Source organism: Montipora foliosa, chromosome 4, assembly GCF_036669935.1.
Source record: "Montipora foliosa isolate CH-2021 chromosome 4, ASM3666993v2, whole genome shotgun sequence".
In the NCBI taxonomy this organism is placed as follows: domain Eukaryota; kingdom Metazoa; phylum Cnidaria; class Anthozoa; order Scleractinia; family Acroporidae; genus Montipora; species Montipora foliosa.
In genome coordinates, this window is record NC_090872.1 from 10,263,190 (window position 1) to 10,280,689 (window position 17,500).

At 38.4% G+C, this 17,500-nt stretch overlaps 2 protein-coding genes and 1 long non-coding RNA gene across 8 annotated transcripts in view; 1 reads left to right on the forward strand and 2 right to left on the reverse strand.

The window, feature by feature from the left end:
• LOC137999786 (probable bifunctional dTTP/UTP pyrophosphatase/methyltransferase protein) overlaps window positions 1-4,856 on the reverse strand; it is a 14,215-nt gene extending 9,359 nt beyond the window's left edge. For 2 of the 4 annotated variants that reach the window (XM_068845696.1, XM_068845695.1), the window contains exons 1-2: window positions 4,741-4,852; window positions 4,520-4,654 (exon numbers count right to left, since the gene is read on the reverse strand). In XM_068845696.1, the coding sequence (XP_068701797.1) occupies window positions 4,520-4,654; window positions 4,741-4,830 (225 nt within the window). In that variant the 5' untranslated portion in view covers window positions 4,831-4,852. Of the gene's footprint in view, window positions 1-3,637; window positions 3,696-4,519; window positions 4,655-4,740 lie in introns of all 4 variants that reach the window. The other 2 variants (XM_068845699.1, XM_068845697.1) reach the window with 2 other exon arrangements.
• Window positions 4,857-7,186: 2,330 nt separating this feature from the next.
• LOC137999770 (heart- and neural crest derivatives-expressed protein 2-like) lies at window positions 7,187-9,763 on the forward strand. The gene is made up of 2 exons (XM_068845677.1): window positions 7,187-8,296; window positions 8,406-9,763. The coding sequence occupies exons 1-2, from the start codon at window positions 7,925-7,927 to the stop codon at window positions 8,493-8,495; spliced, it is 462 nt and encodes a 153-aa protein (XP_068701778.1). The 5' UTR covers window positions 7,187-7,924; the 3' UTR covers window positions 8,496-9,763.
• The window catches only part of LOC137999772 (uncharacterized), a 27,464-nt gene continuing 19,521 nt past the window's right edge, over window positions 9,558-17,500 (reverse strand). Inside the window, exons 1-2 of one of the 3 annotated variants that reach the window (XR_011123005.1) lie at window positions 15,169-17,500; window positions 9,558-9,652 (exon numbers count right to left, since the gene is read on the reverse strand). The exon at window positions 15,169-17,500 is cut by the window's right edge and continues 7 nt beyond it. This is a non-coding gene — a long non-coding RNA (uncharacterized lncRNA). Of the gene's footprint in view, window positions 9,653-9,756; window positions 11,285-15,168 lie in introns of those variants that run through there. The other 2 variants (XR_011123004.1, XR_011123006.1) reach the window with 2 other exon arrangements.

Here is a 17,500-nt window from a genome sequence, read left to right on the forward strand (position 1 = left end):
TGCATTATTAGCCATGTACGTGAATTGTTTACAGAAGATAGGGTTCTGTTTACTTTACTTTACTGCACTGCGAATTGCTGTTCTTTTACATCGTGGAATTCATACATTAGTACGATTAAGAAGTAAGAGACCTACTGAGTCCTATAACAAGGACAATATGAAGGAGTTATATCAAAACCAGTCGGCCTTGCCCTAGCTGTTTTTGCCCACTTTGGTTTACACTGATCAATATGTATATCAGACATGAAATTATCGCAGATATATTTCTGTAAGATTACACGCAATGAGGAAATTGCACGGTTAACAACGGTTACTTTTGTGTGCTCTTTAACTGACATAGATTTACGGCGAAGGAATGAGAAATTTTGGTCGGTTAACGTGATTTGAACAGATTTGAAATATTTTTCATGACCAGTCTGTTTTTAGCCAGCCGGTGTGTTAACCGTTGAAATGCGTCACTTTTTGTAAGAAACTGTAGAAATCTCATTGATTTTGTGCATAGTTTATACTCATTAGCAACGCCTTGAGAAAACAGTAGGGGAAATAAATATAATGCCTTGCAGTTATACTTAAAATTCGTGACAATTCGTATTCGAAGACGCACGGTTTACAAACAGGAAGTGGGTTTCTTGCAACCGGAAGTAATTTGCTCTATTACTATTTTGCTCCTGTTATACCACATTCTTGTTTGCTGTCCCAAAACGTTTAGGGAACTGTTCTCTGACATGTTTTTCAAAGAAGGGTCCATATAGTTTATCGTATGGGTCACATCTGATCACACCTTTGTTGTGGCTTTTACCAACGAACAGCGTGACAACATCCCTTTTAAGGCCTTGGACACCTTTCTTGATCCTAAAGATTGTTACTAATGAAACTCCTACTTCCTCAGCAACATCTTTAGCTTTGTCATTATGATCTTGCACCTGTAATACAATATACGCTCCTAAAGCGTCGTCAACATGACTATTATGTACCATTTCCAGATGTTTTGATAATGAACCTCAATGATGACGTAACATTGTTTTTCTTTATTAGGGTTAATTAACTCTAATTGTCAATCGAATACCATGACGACATGCCTACGACTGATATATTTTCTCTTTTGTACTTACAGAACTCATACATACACGCGTTTTGTGTTCTTGGGCAAAATGATCCCCAGACAATCTTGGACAAAAAGGGTTGAGAATATTAAAAACAGGGGTTATTGTGCGCACTGCGTCCTTAATATCGCACATTATTAGCGATCCCCCTCCCCCCTACAACCAATGTTGATAAGCCCAGGTTCGACATGCTTTGTTTCGTCTAGCAACATTGATCAGGGGGGGGTGGGGGCAAAAAGAGAGCTTATTTTTCATACTCGTGATCGGAGTTTTGTCCAAAAGCAGAGTTTTCTCAACAATTTTGTCCAAGATTGCAGTCTAAGTTCATACCCCATTCTCATTTGAATGGCAGCAAATGACAGACCGGGTCCAGAAATTTCAAGCATGTATGCTTATGGTTCAGCAAAGCACCAAGCATTTCATCCCATTTTCATGTAAACAACTGCAAAAATTTCACACCGGTACAAGTTCATACTGGTCTGAATTCGTCCCAGTCTCATGTAAATACCTCCCTTGGAAGTCTTCTTCATGATAACAAACAAACTTCCAACAGAAAATTTGGTTTTATCAAACAAGATGACAAAGGAAAATAACCCAGTTTTTCCATGGTCAACGGTATTCATTGAAGGCTGGCGCGGATTTTGAAATCAAAACAAATATGACGAGTATGGTGACAAATTTTTTTCTCCTTGTTGCAATGATGGTCTTGGAAATGTGGTGTAAATTCACTTCCATTACGTGAAAATCCTAGACTGACTGTGTAATACACTATAAATAGCAACAGAACATTTCAGATGCTTAGAGTAAAAGTATAAAAGCAGGCTTATAAATAATAGAAAGAACTTTCTTGCTTGAGGGCTTACACTTGAACTTGTGCGATGAATGGATACTATACTGTGAGGAAGCTAAATGTATAATCAACTGCGATAACTATGGTGGAGATATAATCTTTGATCTTGCTATACCCGGAGAGAACAAAGGGAAGAACACAAAAGAGTTCAGAGATCATTATGAAGTCTTCCATAAGAGTTTGTGTACACAGAAAATCCAGTGAGTGGAAAGAGTCCAGTAAATCAAGAAAGTCACGAATTGTTGTCTACAGTCGGTGGAACTTGGAGTTTGAAAAGTTAATCAAGACAGTAAGCCAGCTTTATGAATTGCTTAAAACTTAATCTTTAACCTAAGTAACTGCAACGATGTAAAAATAATTAAATAATACACACTTTTGTCGCATGCTTTATATCATACTCAGGAGGTCTTTTTACTTGTGCCTTGTTTGCAGACATCTCTTGGTTATTCCAGCACATAACACATACTTTAAAAAAGAAGTGAGTGAATTTTGCATAAAAGAGGAATAAGCATTCTATAGGTCTTGTTTTAATATAGATGTGTTGCCATGGTAACAGCCTGCAGAGCACATTAACTTTAAAAAATATAAACCTTTGTGTAAGCACCTATCAGTGACCAAGTTTGAGCTTCCAGGCAAAAACTGCAGAAATATGGCAGAAATAGCAGTATAAAGGCTCAAAAACTGTGTTAAGTCACCTTAACCCTTTCACTCCCAAGAGTGCCACTTATAGATTTTACTCTGTCTAACGCCAGCCGATTTTACTCGTCAATGGGGAACCCCACGGGGGTGAAAGGGTTAACAACAGCTAGATTCACTCAAAAACTATGTCCCCATTAACCCTTTCACTCCCAAGAGTGCCACTTATAGATTTTACTCTGTCTAACGCCAGACGATTTTACTCTGTCTAACGCCAGACGATTTTACTCATCAATGGGGAACCCCACGGGGGTGAAAGGGTTAATTCAAACTGCCAACCAGCTGGCTCAGTTGGTTCACCCTTTAAGCCCCGAGGGGTTCCCCATTGACGAGTAAAATCATCTGGCGTTAGACAGAGTAAAATCTATAAGTGCCATTTGGCACTATCGGGGCTGAAAGGGTTAAGCATTGCGCTAATGTGTGTGAGGTTCAGGTTTGAATGCTGGCCAGACACTTCATTCTGCAGATGGTTAGACTTTCAAGTCTTCTTGGGTGAGGACTATGAACTGTAGGCCCAGCTACAACCCTTGTTAGTAATCAAATTTTGCACCATTAGAGAGCAGGGTACATAATTATTACTGTTGATTGCAAAATGCATGACAAACAGTATGGCCACAGTCACCCAAACAGAATAACAGATTATTAAAAATTCTCTGCACTGATTGCTTGAACTTGAGGTGATTATTGTGTAATAATAAGCACCTTTTTTTCAAAATGGCCACAAGATATTTTGCCGAAGTCACAGACGAAGAAATTATGTGTTTTAAAGAAAATGCACATTTTTCAAATAATCCCCAATAATAATTTGTTATTCATCTCAGGCTCCGGGAATAAAAAATGAGATGATATTCACCTCGCGTGTGCCGAACAATTGTCAAGTATTGCAAACTAGTCCCAAAATAACCAGACTAGCCCGGACGTTTACAAAATTTACCAAACTTAATGTACTTTAGATCACTTCACTTTACTACTTTGCTCCGGTACATACTTCAGGGGCACCCAAAGGAGATGTTCCACAAACTATGTGTTCTGCAGGTGTGTATCTGCTGGTTGGAAAAAGAAGTTTTGGGAAGTTGTTGGGAAAAAGATTTTTGTTGTGCTGGCAAATTGTTTTCAATTGATCTGCTCACGCTCCTGCCTCTCCTGACGGCTAGTCAATGTACCCTTTGCTTCTGCCCCTTCCCCAATGAATGGTAAATTCGAAGCCTGTTGTCACGCCCATTTTGGCATATGACACATTCAAATGTTGTTATTATGCTTGCTGGCTGGGAAACTTACACCCTGCCCTGTTGACAAATGGAATTTCTGGTCTGTTTCTGCTGGGAGTGTGGAACAGATTAAAAATTCCCAGCAGGTAGAGAAATTTCTCCAAAAAGGCTAAGTTTTCAGGGGCACCCAACGTCAATTTTCGGAAAACATCTGTTCGGAAGAAGATTTGAGATCTAGAATTTTTGGAGCATTCATTCTTAAATTCCTTGCTTGCCTGCCTGTCCTAGGATTTTCGAACATCTGAAAAACGGTATATTTGCCCATTTTTAACGGGTTTTTACCCTAAAAAGGTCACCTAGAATTTTCGGGAGCCTTTTTTGTGGCTGAAAGTTTCGAAAAGGTAAGTTTTGATCCCTATAATTTTCGGATCACTAGGCTTTCAGCTGGGAAATCCGAACAGATGAAAAATTTTTAGGGCATAAAAATATGCCTATATCTACTCTTTACATACTAAAATACGTTTAACAATGCTATGTTTAAGTAGTTTTGAACTATATTCTCGTTGGGTGCCCCTGAGTTTTGGTTTACTTTATGGCCATGATATATTTTCATGAATTTTGAAAAATTGGCTCATCTGGCGCATGGTGCCGCTGATACTTACCTTTCTATCAACTCTTCCTGCCACTTCCAAGGCCTTTTGCTTGGAATTTTCCAAAACATAATCAGACGGATTTTTGAAAGTATTTTTGTCCAAATTTTCCTCAAACGTCGATGGAATCACCTCGAACTTCAGGCCCTGGGCGAATTTCAAAAAAACGTAAATTTTAAAAATTGCTCTCAAAAGTTATATCGTTACCAATACTACATCAACGTAATAATTACAATTCTTCGAAGGATTTCACATCTCCTCGGCGAGCCACTCGCTAGAATTATACGTTGAGACGACAGAACCTCCAGAAGGGGTTCCAACATTGTGATGTACTATTATCTTCCAGGCGTTACCTCACTATAAGGCTTGGTTGCTTAGGTCAAAAAAATGATGAACGTAATTAAAGGGGTGGCGAATGGTTCATCAAAAATTCTGGGTCTCGCAAAATTTCAGTCGAATTTCACGGGTCTCGCAGTCTCGTTTTTTGAGCAATTATGTGCGTCTCGCAGTCTCGTTTTTTATATGAAGGTGTCAAACACTTTGAAGTCTCGGTCTCGAAATCTAAAAAGTCAAAATGTCTCGGGCTCGCAAAGAAAAACGCTGGTCTCGCCGTCTCGCAAAGTCTCGCATTTACCATTCGCCACCCCTAATTAATATTGCGCAGGAATCATTTTTTGCTTTCTGGAAGCAAAAAATGATGATTGCAAAGTATAGATGTACCCAGATGTACACTGGAACTCGAAAGTATTTGATGAGATTGAGTGAGCCTTTTTCGCCATCCAAGAAAAGTTAAGCTTCGGAAACAGCTTGCTCCATTTTGAATTGAAAGAGCTGCTCTTTCGTCTAATTAACTGCAGTTTTCAGTTTTAAATTTTGCAAGGGGCGAAGTTTGATTCGACCAAGATTGCGAACTGATTGATTATTTTGCAAGATAAGTAATTCTTTGTAATATCAACGATGAAATGATCTGAATGATATATGAAATGGATCATATATGAAATGAACTGAGGTTATGAAATCAAGTAAAGCTATGATCCTCTCAGTTATGAACGCAATTTTTGCAATTGCGTAAACTGAAGCCTGAAAACGGGGTTTGAACCTTGACCTCGCCATACCGGTGCGACGCTCTAACCAACTGAGCTATGAAACCACTGACGTTGGGAGCAGGGGCCCGTTTCTCGAAAGTCCCGAAAAGCCATTTGTAAACCTGCCAACCCCTTGTTCAGGAACGCCGATCTTTAAACATGTTTTCAAGGTAACAAAGAGCAAACTGACTGTGAAGTTTGACGACTTAATTTCTCTCCGTTCTTGAGATACAGTGGGAATTGTGACACCCGAAAATGGCCCGTAAACTTTCGGGACTTTCGAGCAACGAGCCCCTGGTCATTTGTGGGTTCTAATGTTCCCGTGAGGAATGAATCAACGATGAAATGATATATGGAATGGATCATATATGAACTGCGGATATGAAATCAAGTTAAGCTATGATCCACGCAGTTATGAACGCAATTTTTGCAATTGCCTTTTTTTCAAGTTCATAACTGCGAGGATCATAGCTTTTAATTACTTGATCTTTGTAATATGTGGCTGAATTAATGAAGAAAGGTGACGGTTCCTAATGGGCCACCGTAGGAAAAGGTTTTGAAAATATTTTACATCTACAACTATTTATTCATAACGAAAAAATCGAGAAATTGCCGGAGAGAATTTTAACTTGTCGCATGCGAGCAATATCTTCAACTCAAGGTCATCATTACTGGTCATCTGCATTTTTCGCAATCAGTCCGGACAGAAATAAGTGCCAGATGAATACGTCGTCTAAGTGCTGATAACAGTGTAAAGTGGATTAGACCGTGACAAAGTCTATCTGTTCTTTGGAACGCCAAAGCTTAGACCATGGAAAACTGACAAAAATGATTGTAACAACAAATAATTAACAAACAGAAAAGATCTGAAACAGAATTTGACACTTATGCCACTTTCCATTGTACTAAAATTCAGCCTTGTTCATGTCGTAGATTTTTGTCATTCTGAAATGCTTGTTATTTCCTAACCTGGGTAAGTATTGTGTACGCATGGTGTTTTCCTTTCAAAGAAGTTGTATTTTAAACAAATTCTGTATCTAATCGGAGGGAAAAAAATTGTCGATAAAGGTCCCGAAGTTGGATTGAGGAACTCATATCTGATTCATTCCGTGTCAATGTTATCAAACTTCCACCAATCTCAAATAACGAGCTGGCGCGCCATATTTGCACCCTAAAAGGCCTTTTTTTCTGTAGTTTTCTGTCTCACAATTTTGTCTTTATACTTGAGCCATAGAGTCCGAATTTTGAAAATTTAAAAGAAAAATAAGTACTAATGTAAGAGGTTTTGATATTTGTCGATAAAATAGAGAAATGAAATTATCTACATGTCCAAGAATATCTAAGACACTAAAATCTCTTGGATTTGCGCTATTCACCGTAATTGACTTATAAATATCTTTGTTTATCCGTACACAGGAAGTGATGACTGTTTCCGGAATGACTGAGTTCGTGATTGACACGTGTTAAACATAAGGAAGGCTGTATTTGAGCGCAAAAAGAAGATTTGGGTCATAGGTGATATAAATGTGGTTCGAACAGACGATCTTGTAATTAACAATTTACCCTTCTCTTGCAAAAACGCAGCATCGCAAAGGCGTCCTTGAGCGGAGCGTATTGTAAACGGATCGATTAGCTGGGAGGACCTCAAACAATATAGCTAAGTTTCATGACATTTAAATGGAGAGGTGTGACACAACATTTCCCACAACTTTTTAAACAGCGTCTCATTTCGCTGATCTGTGTTTAAAACTATCTCAGTCAGTGTTAGTGAGTCTCATATTCCTAAAAATCAAGGTTAACTTGCGTGTCGAGTACAGCAAAGACGTTTTGTCAGAGAGAATACAGTAGTTGTGGCAACGATTATTATGGGGCGGAACGGAAAATTTACAGACAAGTAAACTCATTAATTAGCTTTCATTTGTTTATTTGTGAATCGGAGCCGGCAATAAATCCAGGAAATACACCAATCGAAATCATTGAGCCTTTTAATCTTTCTATTCATTTGAAACAAAGAAAATACTTCGGCGATTTCTTGCCACATAAAAGTTTTACGTGTGACCAGTAATCACTTTTGTCAATTATGATCAATCTTATCATTAATTCCACGTTTTTAGAGCCCCGTAATTGGATGATAAGTGTTAGGCAACCGCTAATAACGTCCCCATCAAGCAGCTAGTACCCAGTCAGTCAGGTATCACCTCAACAACTGTGAGGTTACAACACGTATATTCCACAGCGTCAACCAGCTGTTCGTTGTGGACCAAGGGAACAGTATTTATCAGCATCAAATTTTACTGCGCTATTTTTTTTTCGTTTCACGCCTTCTGAGAAAATGGAGAAATCGATCGAAGTAGAGGCACATAAAGATCTTAAAACAGAGCCACGCGGCGAAGCTGAACTCCAAGCGACTGCATCCAATGGAGCAAATGATGTACCCAGAGGCTCTACAAATCGCAAGGAGAGAAAGCGAACGCTAACTATGAACTCAGCATTTGCTGAACTGCGAGACCACATCCCGAACGTTCCACCGGACACGAAGCTTTCCAAGATAAAAACTCTTCGGCTGGCGATCAGTTATATCAAGTTCCTGATGGAGATACTGGAAGAGAGCAACGACGGCAAACCCGGACGGAGTAACACCAACTTCGTTGCAGATTTGTCGCTTCAGAGCGAGGGGAGAGAAAAAAGAAAAAGGGACAGTATGGTAAGTTGATTGCTTTAAATTGGTCACTTAAAGGAGAACTTGCGCAACGCTGGCGGCGTTGAAAGCTAGGCGTACGTAAAGCTTAAATCATTTGATTTGTCCTTCGCAGGCTTCTTCCTCAAACCAGGATGCATCTCAACGAAAGAGAGGAAGAACTGGGTGGCCGCAATATGTTTGGGCCATGGAGCTGAGGAATTGATCTTCCACAATAATTATCGCAAATCTCCGTCTGCGAGTTACATTCTACAAGCTGACGAATGATCAATCATTGGAACAGATTGCGTCGAAGACCTTCGTAGGCGATCTTCGAAACAACAATCGCAAGTGGCTTGAGAGGTTTTCAAATCAGTTACATTGGATAAACTGTTGTCTCTAAACCCTAAATTAAGGTTTGTCTCGGTTGTCGTTTTAGAATTACGTGCTGGTCTCCAGTTTAGGGTTTGATACAAAAACTGTCAGAGATGACATTGACACGAGTCCGTTTGTCGCGTCCTATTGTATACATAATTCATTGCCATTATCACACCTCGGTGAGTGAAATTAGTATTGAATGTAGGATATCTCGAGTTTTGTCATTTAAAAGTTGATAAAGAGCTCCTAAATCTCACAGTGAATAAATCTTAACAGAGAATAGTCCGCTTTTAAAACTGTTTAAATGACAATCATTATTTTGTTATTTTATATCATATTTTCTGCTGTGCACACCGCATTTCACAGTTCTACGAATGTTCCTCAGTATTTATTTTTAGGTCTTAAAAAAATTGTTTAAGTTTCCATTTTCAAGTTAGAGAAAGTTGAATAACGAGCATGCTACAAACCCGAAGAACTTGTAAATTTGATGATATTTAAAAAGGGAAAAAATATCTGTTTAGAAACAGGTTTTATGTATAATTTTGTTAGATAACATTTCATATTTAGTTTTATCGATGGCAAGTGTTAAATTATGAACCAGTTAAACACCACCTTTGTTACTTTGTTGGTTTTGCTCTCGAAATTTGAATTAAAATTCGTTACATATTTTTGATAACATCGAGGAAGGAGGCTTCTACTCAAAACTCACTGAAGGAGAACTGTTTGCGCCACCTTCGTATTCCTCTGCGATTTCTTGGATAGCTTTCTCTACAAACGTTCAATTGACTTTGGCTAGTTTCTCGCCCACGCAGGAAATCGGAGGTTTGTGGTTGTAAACGAGCCGGAATTTTCGTATCAAAGGGCTGGCAAACATTTGCCTAAGTTGATCCCTCGAGACACTCAAAAGCTACCTGATCACGTCTGCATTTGCGTTTGTCAGTTATACGAAAACCCATGAGTTGCCCTGTCTTCTAAAACCACGCACATATTTCAGGCAGGACTATTCTGCAAAGTAAAAATGATTGAAACAAATGATGTGAAACTCTTTGATCTGTTAAACTGGTCGACCGAAACTTCACGATGAGGCGGGTGAACAAGAGATGCACTACCTTTCAGAGTTCTTGAGGGTAGAAATGATTTTTAGACCCTCTAAATGCAAGTCTAGGTACGCGAAAAAACTGCCCAACAAAACCAAACTTTGTTCAATCCGGGTGTGAACAAAGTCTAACACAATCACTAATGGTAAATGAGAGAAAATCTAAATGGACAACTTTACAAGGTTGATAACGAAACCATTACGTTAGAAGAGACCATTCACTTCATAACTTCATCATAACTTCAATGAACTGCAAAAGATCTCCCTTTGGTATACTCTTTTTTCATGTCGATTTTCTGTTAGGCTATTTCTATGTGCTGAATCAGCGGCGACAAAAATGGACTTTGAATTGTAGGTTGAATGGTCGGGACGTTCCAACATCGCCGTCATAACCTTCAAGGAACGCTGATTTTCCCAAATTATCCTTGCCAAGAAAGCAACCGAAAGACAGCAATTTTTATTTGGAAAAGCTGTACCGACGAAGTATTTAGCCATAGTTTCGAAAGCTGCTAAATGTGGGCTCAAATTTCTAACAAAGGTGTGAGTGATTGTCTCTTTTAGGGTGTGTTTCGTCTTTGTGTGTACGACAAAGATTTAACTTGAAGAATAGTCGTTGAGTTGTTTAAGTTTCAACGAGAGATTCAGCCAAAGATCAGACGAAGGCACTTCTCGTGGGTCAAGACCAACAAATTAGAGTTTTATTACCGGCAAAAGCTTTTTTTCACTGCGGGAGTAGATGACAGCTAAAATAGAGATTTAACTTCGCTTTATAAGTTTACGGCAAACCGCAAATGTCGGCCTGAAAAGACTTAAGAAACTTATTTGAGTTGAGCGCGTTGTTTGGCTTCTAATTACAGATATCGAGGAATTTCGTAAAAGAGGGAAATAAAGAGTAGGAATTTTCATGCTTTCAAGACGATGAAGCAGCAGTATTAAATCTCCCTGAACTGAACGTGTGCCTGCAGATAACGAGAAGACTTCAAACTTAATTTTTCAGAATTCAAAATCCAAGAACTACTTCTAAATTATAAATCACTCCAAATCCTCGTTGGTTTTCGTTCACGACGCGGAAAGCGTGTCCTCTGAACCCCTGTTGAAGATACAATTAAAGAAGAGGTATTCCCTTTGCATGGTAAATTCGAATTGTCTTTATTCAGCAAAGCCTTGAAATTTTTCTGAGGGCCGGAGAGGGGATCTCAGATCATAATTACTTAAAACACTCTCCGAGTGTAGAATGATTAAATGGAACTGGGTGAAATTTTTTGCGAGGAACACTAAAAATTTCCGGAAAATGACCGACAGCGCTCGGCTTGAGATATACGTCCTTCTTTGGGAAACCCTATGCACAATCTTCGGCTGATATCTCCGTTATTACGTGTACCAAGAGTAAAAAGTCAGGTTTATTCGTTTATGGACAAGGCAGACAGACATTAAGTACAATGAAAGCAGATAACCACGAATTAATACTGTCGCCCCAGGCATGACCAACTGCGAAAAGATCATTGAGATCCCATGCGTGAAAAACCACGAATATTCTCCGCTAAAACAACTACTTAAGATTACAATAGAGAATATAATAGGATTATTTTAAAAAAGGAGAAATAAATTAATCAATATCATGTTTGACTGTCTAGAAGGCCCATCAATCTTCCTTTTGGAAACGTTAAAGGAAATTCCTTCCGCCCAATTTTGTCAAAGAAACCATTGAAGGTTTCAGCCCTGGCATTATTACTTCAAGTTTACGAAATTCAAAAGAAAATTTTAAATTAAAACAAATTGGAAATTTAAAGACGTAAGAAATGAAGGTACCAGAACTTACATTTAAATAAAGTTTTTAATTAAGTTATTAAACAACCAAAATCCGCAGAAATCAAATGATACTTCTTGGCCTTGGATGAGAAAAAAAGGGTCTCACGTACAAATGACTCTAAATTTTTGTAGGAACTTGGGCTAGTTATTTCAAAACAAAATAACTCTTTCTCTCTGAAGTTAGGATCTCTATCCATCAATATGCTCATTAAAATGCTATTAGAAACACGTGAAAAATGGAAAAAAAACCTTCAAGAGCGCTGTTTTCCCGGAAATGTACGTGATGTTGACGGAGTCATAGGTCGGCAATTATGGTCTGGTATTTCCTTCCAGGACAGTTTGTCTTGGTATCCATTGACGAGCTCGGCATTCTGCCAAAAAGTACGATCAATTTTCTTTCCGCTTGGCTCGTTTTCACAGACACGTTTGAAACAAACTATGCCTCGCAACCTTCAGAAATACGAGTGGTTGTTATGGTCTAGGAAAATTCAAAACGCTTCTTCGTTCTAGTGTCAGTGGCCATCCATCATTTAGAAAACTACGACGCTGAATGTAACGAGGCCAAAGAAAATAAACATTTACGCGATCGCAACTGTTTTGCATCCGGCGTTTACATGAAAACGGCGGCACTGAAACGGTAGGTTGACTTGTCATAAAAGCATAACTTTTCTTCCACCTTTGACAAGTTGCTCGCTATTTGCAGCTAACAGGCAAGACATAAAGTTAAACAAGTTTCTTTGATTTTTGGTAAAACGCAAATTTCAACCTAGGATCGATGATTTCCGCCGCTGACTCGGGTCCTGCTCGGGCTCATTCCCGAAAAGAGCCTAATATTTCAACCTGACGTTCATGTATCTCTCTAGTATCGCATGAATCTCGCCTGCGTGGCTACCTTCCAAATGAGCTGGTTTTAACGCTGTGGAAGTGAAATAACAAAAATAAAAGATAACGTTAACAGGACAAAAACACCAGAAATCTCCATATTTAAAGACCTGGCCCCATTTGTTCAAACGATGGATAGCGCTATCCGCCGGATAAATCACTATCCAGTGGATAAGTCATAGCGAAACCAATTTCACTATCCAATGGATAGTGATTTATCCGGCAGATAGCGTTATCCACCTTTTGAACAACTGGGACCAGGAAACCTGCTTTGCACGTGGTGCACGGTCGTTAAACGTTTCAATACATTTCTTTACCGTCGTGCAATACAACAGCGTGAAATAACCAAATTCAACGTTTTATGGAAAACGTTAACACAATAGCAAAAATTTTTCATATTTTGTCTTTCTTAAGTGCAGCTCATAGCAGTTTCATCCCTGGGCAGCCGGGCATAATTTTTGTCATATTAGATTAAAAGGGTTGGAATAGTGCGAAAAGGTGACGCTGTCGTTGTCTAGGTTATGTTTATAGCTTTCGGCTCACCTGTGTTTTGGCTACCGGGAGAACGCTCCATGACACGGCTTGGGTCGAACATTCTACCAACGGTCTATAAAGTCTAAAACCAAACTAACATCTTGTCAGATGGCAAAAATTCTGGCTTTGGTGGGAATTTAAGAAACCCAGCGATTCGTTTGAACAAAAAGATTACGGTGTGTTAAACTACACTTACAACTATTTTTCAAATAATTTTGTTTGTCGTGCAATGATATGCTTTGTCAACTCTTTACTATAGGGGAAATAATGCCAATCTATATGACTTATCAGTCGTCAGTAATATATATTTAAAGAACAATTTTGAGGGGTCTTTTGAGTATGTCGTCACAATCAAGGAGTAAACGACGAATCGTGTTATCCAGCGATTACTTATATCCTATACATGCCTTTCTTTTTTTTATGGAGTCCTTTTCCATTTTATCTGAACCTAATAATACTTAAAAAGGCAAGAGTATTGGATCGCGAAATTACGATTATTTAGTTCAGCGTTAATACTCCGAGCTAAACGAATACTGTCTTAATATTAATCGTGACATTCTTAGACGCAAATTAACATGTGAATATAAACAAATTCGTTTTAAATTAATCAAACAAAATAGATAAAATTGAATGTTGGGTTTGTGGTGAGAAGGGAAAGCAAACTGAAGAGTTGCCCGCTGCTTGAGGAAGATACCCTGCGCGATCATGCGCAGTCACTCGCAGAGTAAAGCGAGGGGGGTAGAGTCAGACAAATCAGTTGATGCGTACGAAAATTTTCTTTTTTATTTAGGCAACCGATTGATTTAATTCATTATTAACTTATTTGCAGTTTCAGCCAGCCTTAAAAAGGATTATTCACTCAGGATAAACCTCTCTTTAAACTTCCGTGAGATAATTTAAGTTAATCAAATCTGTCGCTCTGTTTCTGTCATTTTTTATGAGAATGTTATGGACTTACCAATCTGTATTTAATGATAATTTTATGGAATTTCGTCAACATTCTGAAATTTTAAGACTCCTCAATATCATAACTGCTTAGAATTCATTTAATCAACAGTTTTAATAATATCCTACGAGTGCATGTTTAATAATAACAAGTCAGTATCCCATATTAAATTCATTAGCAAATAATAACAAGTAATTGACGGAAATCTTGGATTTTTGCAGCTGAGGAAGTTGGCTCGATCAATTTAAATTAGCTTATCACAGTAGTCTGCATCTCAGATTGATGTTTCTGCATTTGTGCTGCAACACTGAATCTAATTTGGATGGGAATCAGACAAAAAAGAACTTCAGAAGTCTAATAAAGAAAGGGATTCAAGTCCTAATCTTACCGTCATGACTCTTACATGTTACACAGCCGCAAAGAAGCCTCATTAATTACTATACGTTTGAAAAACTTTGGGATAGTCCTTGCTCTTTGTCGGCGACGGTAACTATCGAGCCACAGAACTACCGTGAGACGTTTTATAAACTTGCATCTTTATTGAAACTGTGTCTAAAGCTATCATGTCTCGTGTTTGTGTTATACTTTTCCATTAATATGCATAGTTCTGCTCTCTAACGTCTTTTTATTGTTACTGAAATAAATTCTCAGTTAACAATGCCATCAGTTTCTCCAAGCCGTCAATGACTCATCTTGGGATGTATTTCTCGATAAGACCATGCATAGTCTATCAAAAGTACATTACCAACCATGTGTTTGCAGTTATTGCTAAATAATGATCCCGATGAGTTGATAAAAATGACAAAATCATGACAAGTCTTTATCTTGAAAACAACTGAGGATTTTTGAATCATCTTATAAATGACCTTCCAACCATCAAAGATTCGCGCTTTCAGATCGCAAAAATCCGATTCGTCTTTCCAAAACCTCAACAGTAATACATAGCAACATCGAAAACTGTTCATCAAACGATCCTTTCTGTTAAAACACGGAACATGTTGTTCAATGTTGGCTGTATGAAATATAATAGGATTTAGGTCAAAATACTCCGGGAATCTGTGGCACACACCGAACTTAATCTCAACACACAAGGAAAAATCGGCGATCACTAGCTGAAAATTCTTTCCGGGATGGCCAAAATTTTAGATCGTTCACTTTGCGGATAAGTCAGTCGAGGTTCTAATTCAATTGCTTTTCGATATTTTTCTACCCTTAAGTCTTTGTTCTGCAGAAAAAGAATACAAACTGTGTCACCTTGACTTATTGTGCAGTTATGTTCATTTTTCGCCCCTCCGTTTCCTCCGTGACTTCGCCGTGAAATGTGTCCATATATTATTTCACAACTCCTACTGGGATACAAAAAATGCTATTTTTGCTTCTTTTTGGAATTGCATCTTGTACTCATAAGATGAAAAAGGTCAGGAACTTTCCTTGATCCGACATTTTGATCGATCGTCACTGGAACAATATCAAGAGAATGAATTTTTCAAATATCATGAGCGCAAAACTGCTACGTCTGTTTTTATGACAAACCGAGTTCCTTTGTCTTGGAAAAAGATACTAACTTCATTATTCTAGAACAATTTTAGTAGGACGAACTCATACGACAACGATTTTGTGAAATCCGAAAACAAAACCAAGTGTTATTGTCACATTATAGTCAATTATAGCTGTTGCGAAACTGGCCTCCTTTTTCCCTCACCGAGTGAGTGTTCTTCGGAAAATCGTGCAGAGTGGTAAGAAGCTTTAATTCAAGTCAAACAAAGTACGATAAACTTATCTTTTTGAATCACACCAAGCAACTTGATAATACGCCAAGGTGGGAGAAAATGGATCTGAAAGCTCAAAATCCTTTTGTCGAACTTTCGGCTTGAGGACGTTTAACAGCAACATGAGTGTTGAAATCGTTTGGCAAGCGCTTTGAATATCAGTTTTTTTCCAAAAATCAGGAATCGCGTGAGATTTGTATCTAACGGAAGCTGTCCATCTAATCCCATTAAAACTGTCTCAGTTTTCGCGTCCGTAAAGAATACTGAAAAACAACTGACGATCAATTCGTGGTTTAAATGAACTCCTCTTTTTCTTGTTTGGCTCCTCTTTCGCTGGAGAATGATATTTAATTAAGTCGATTTTTGGCTAAAAGCGTTTTCAGAGTATGGTGATCAACCGAAATATTCCAAATATGTGAGAGAACGATGATCAACGATGCCCCAGGAAACTGCGTAGTTTGTTTAACAAACTATCTGGCTGTACGTACAATTTTAAAGTGTCTCTAAACATGAAACCTGTATTTTTCCCTTAGTTCTTTATGAATTTGACCCACTCGGTAGCTAGTAAATTGCATGAGCGTATCAAAAACTGTTTTCCAATCCACTCAAGTTTTGAAAGCAGAGTAGAACCAATGATTCTTGCCAGCTCGTTTGTTGATCAAACACATTGCTATGTTTGCCGAGTCTTTGGTCGATTAAACGCAAAATGGCGTCGAGAAATCATCAACGTTAATGTTTGCTCTTGGTAGCGAATTCGAGATCGTGCGAACAAAAAGCACTTGAGGGCAACCGCTGGGGAGATAAAGTACCAGTGCTTGTTTTCCATAAATATCACAGGATAGTATGTCAAGAAGCAGGCTTTAAAATCACGAGGACCACAATGGTTACCAATATTCAAAGGATTCGACAGAGGGATTACGACTGGCAGGCTCCCGGAAAAAGAGAGCACTTAAGGAAAGCAAAGAGGAGGAACCATATGTGCGGCTATTTTTATTTTCACGAAAGAATATGAACACAATAGAATCTTCCTTAATCTTGGTAATCCAAAAGAGAACGCTCTCAGAACGTAAAAGCCACTTGGACTTCCTGGCTTTGAAGCCGCCGTCCAACGCTGAGAGCGTTCTTGAGTCTTTGGCTTTTACTGGAACATCGAGGACCGAAACACAGCAAGAAAATTTTCAAGAAAATGAGCATAGCACAAAAGATTAATAATGGTAAAGATGGAGTACAGTTGCTTATAGAGCTCGCAGAGTAATTCATCTCAAACGGAATAAACAGCTAGAGTAGAATTCGAAAAGGACATTTCATTCTCAGAATTTAAGGAGGTGTACCTTCATTGCTACAAAGAAGGATAAGAATATTGAGAACTCAAGTGGATTCTTAAAGATTCAACTGCATGACTTTTTGTGGCTGCACTTGATCGATGCACGGGTCCGAATACCTTAAACTTTAGACCTTCAAGTTGTAAAGGAAAGTCAAAAAATCGAATGGAGTGTACTCAGCCAAGTGGTTTCCTACTGTGAGTGAATCGCAAAAAATAGAACGACCTTTGTAAATTGCAAAATAAACAACATAACAAGAAAGTGCTGCTCAATAAATTTTATTTGAAATGCTACACTTAAAAATTTCATCCACAGTCCCAAAAGTAAGAGCCACCCAAGTTGTCAAAGAAAACAAGAGACAAAAACCTAAACCTATCATCTCCATCAGATAAATTAACACATCAATTTCCATCAAAGGTCTTCAATGCTTACGTGGTTTCTTGGCTGTGGTATTCAATGTATCTATTTAACAACCTCTAATGTAAACTGTTACAC

Excerpts from the sequence above, each read along its gene's own strand:
- LOC137999770 (XM_068845677.1), top strand. The coding sequence starts at position 7,925 with ATGGAGAAATCGATCGAAGTAGAGGCACATAAAGATCTTAAAACAGAG. Across the intron at positions 8,297-8,405 it reads AAAGAAAAAGGGACAGTATG|GCTTCTTCCTCAAACCAGGA; the intron begins GTAAGTTGATTG and ends TGTCCTTCGCAG.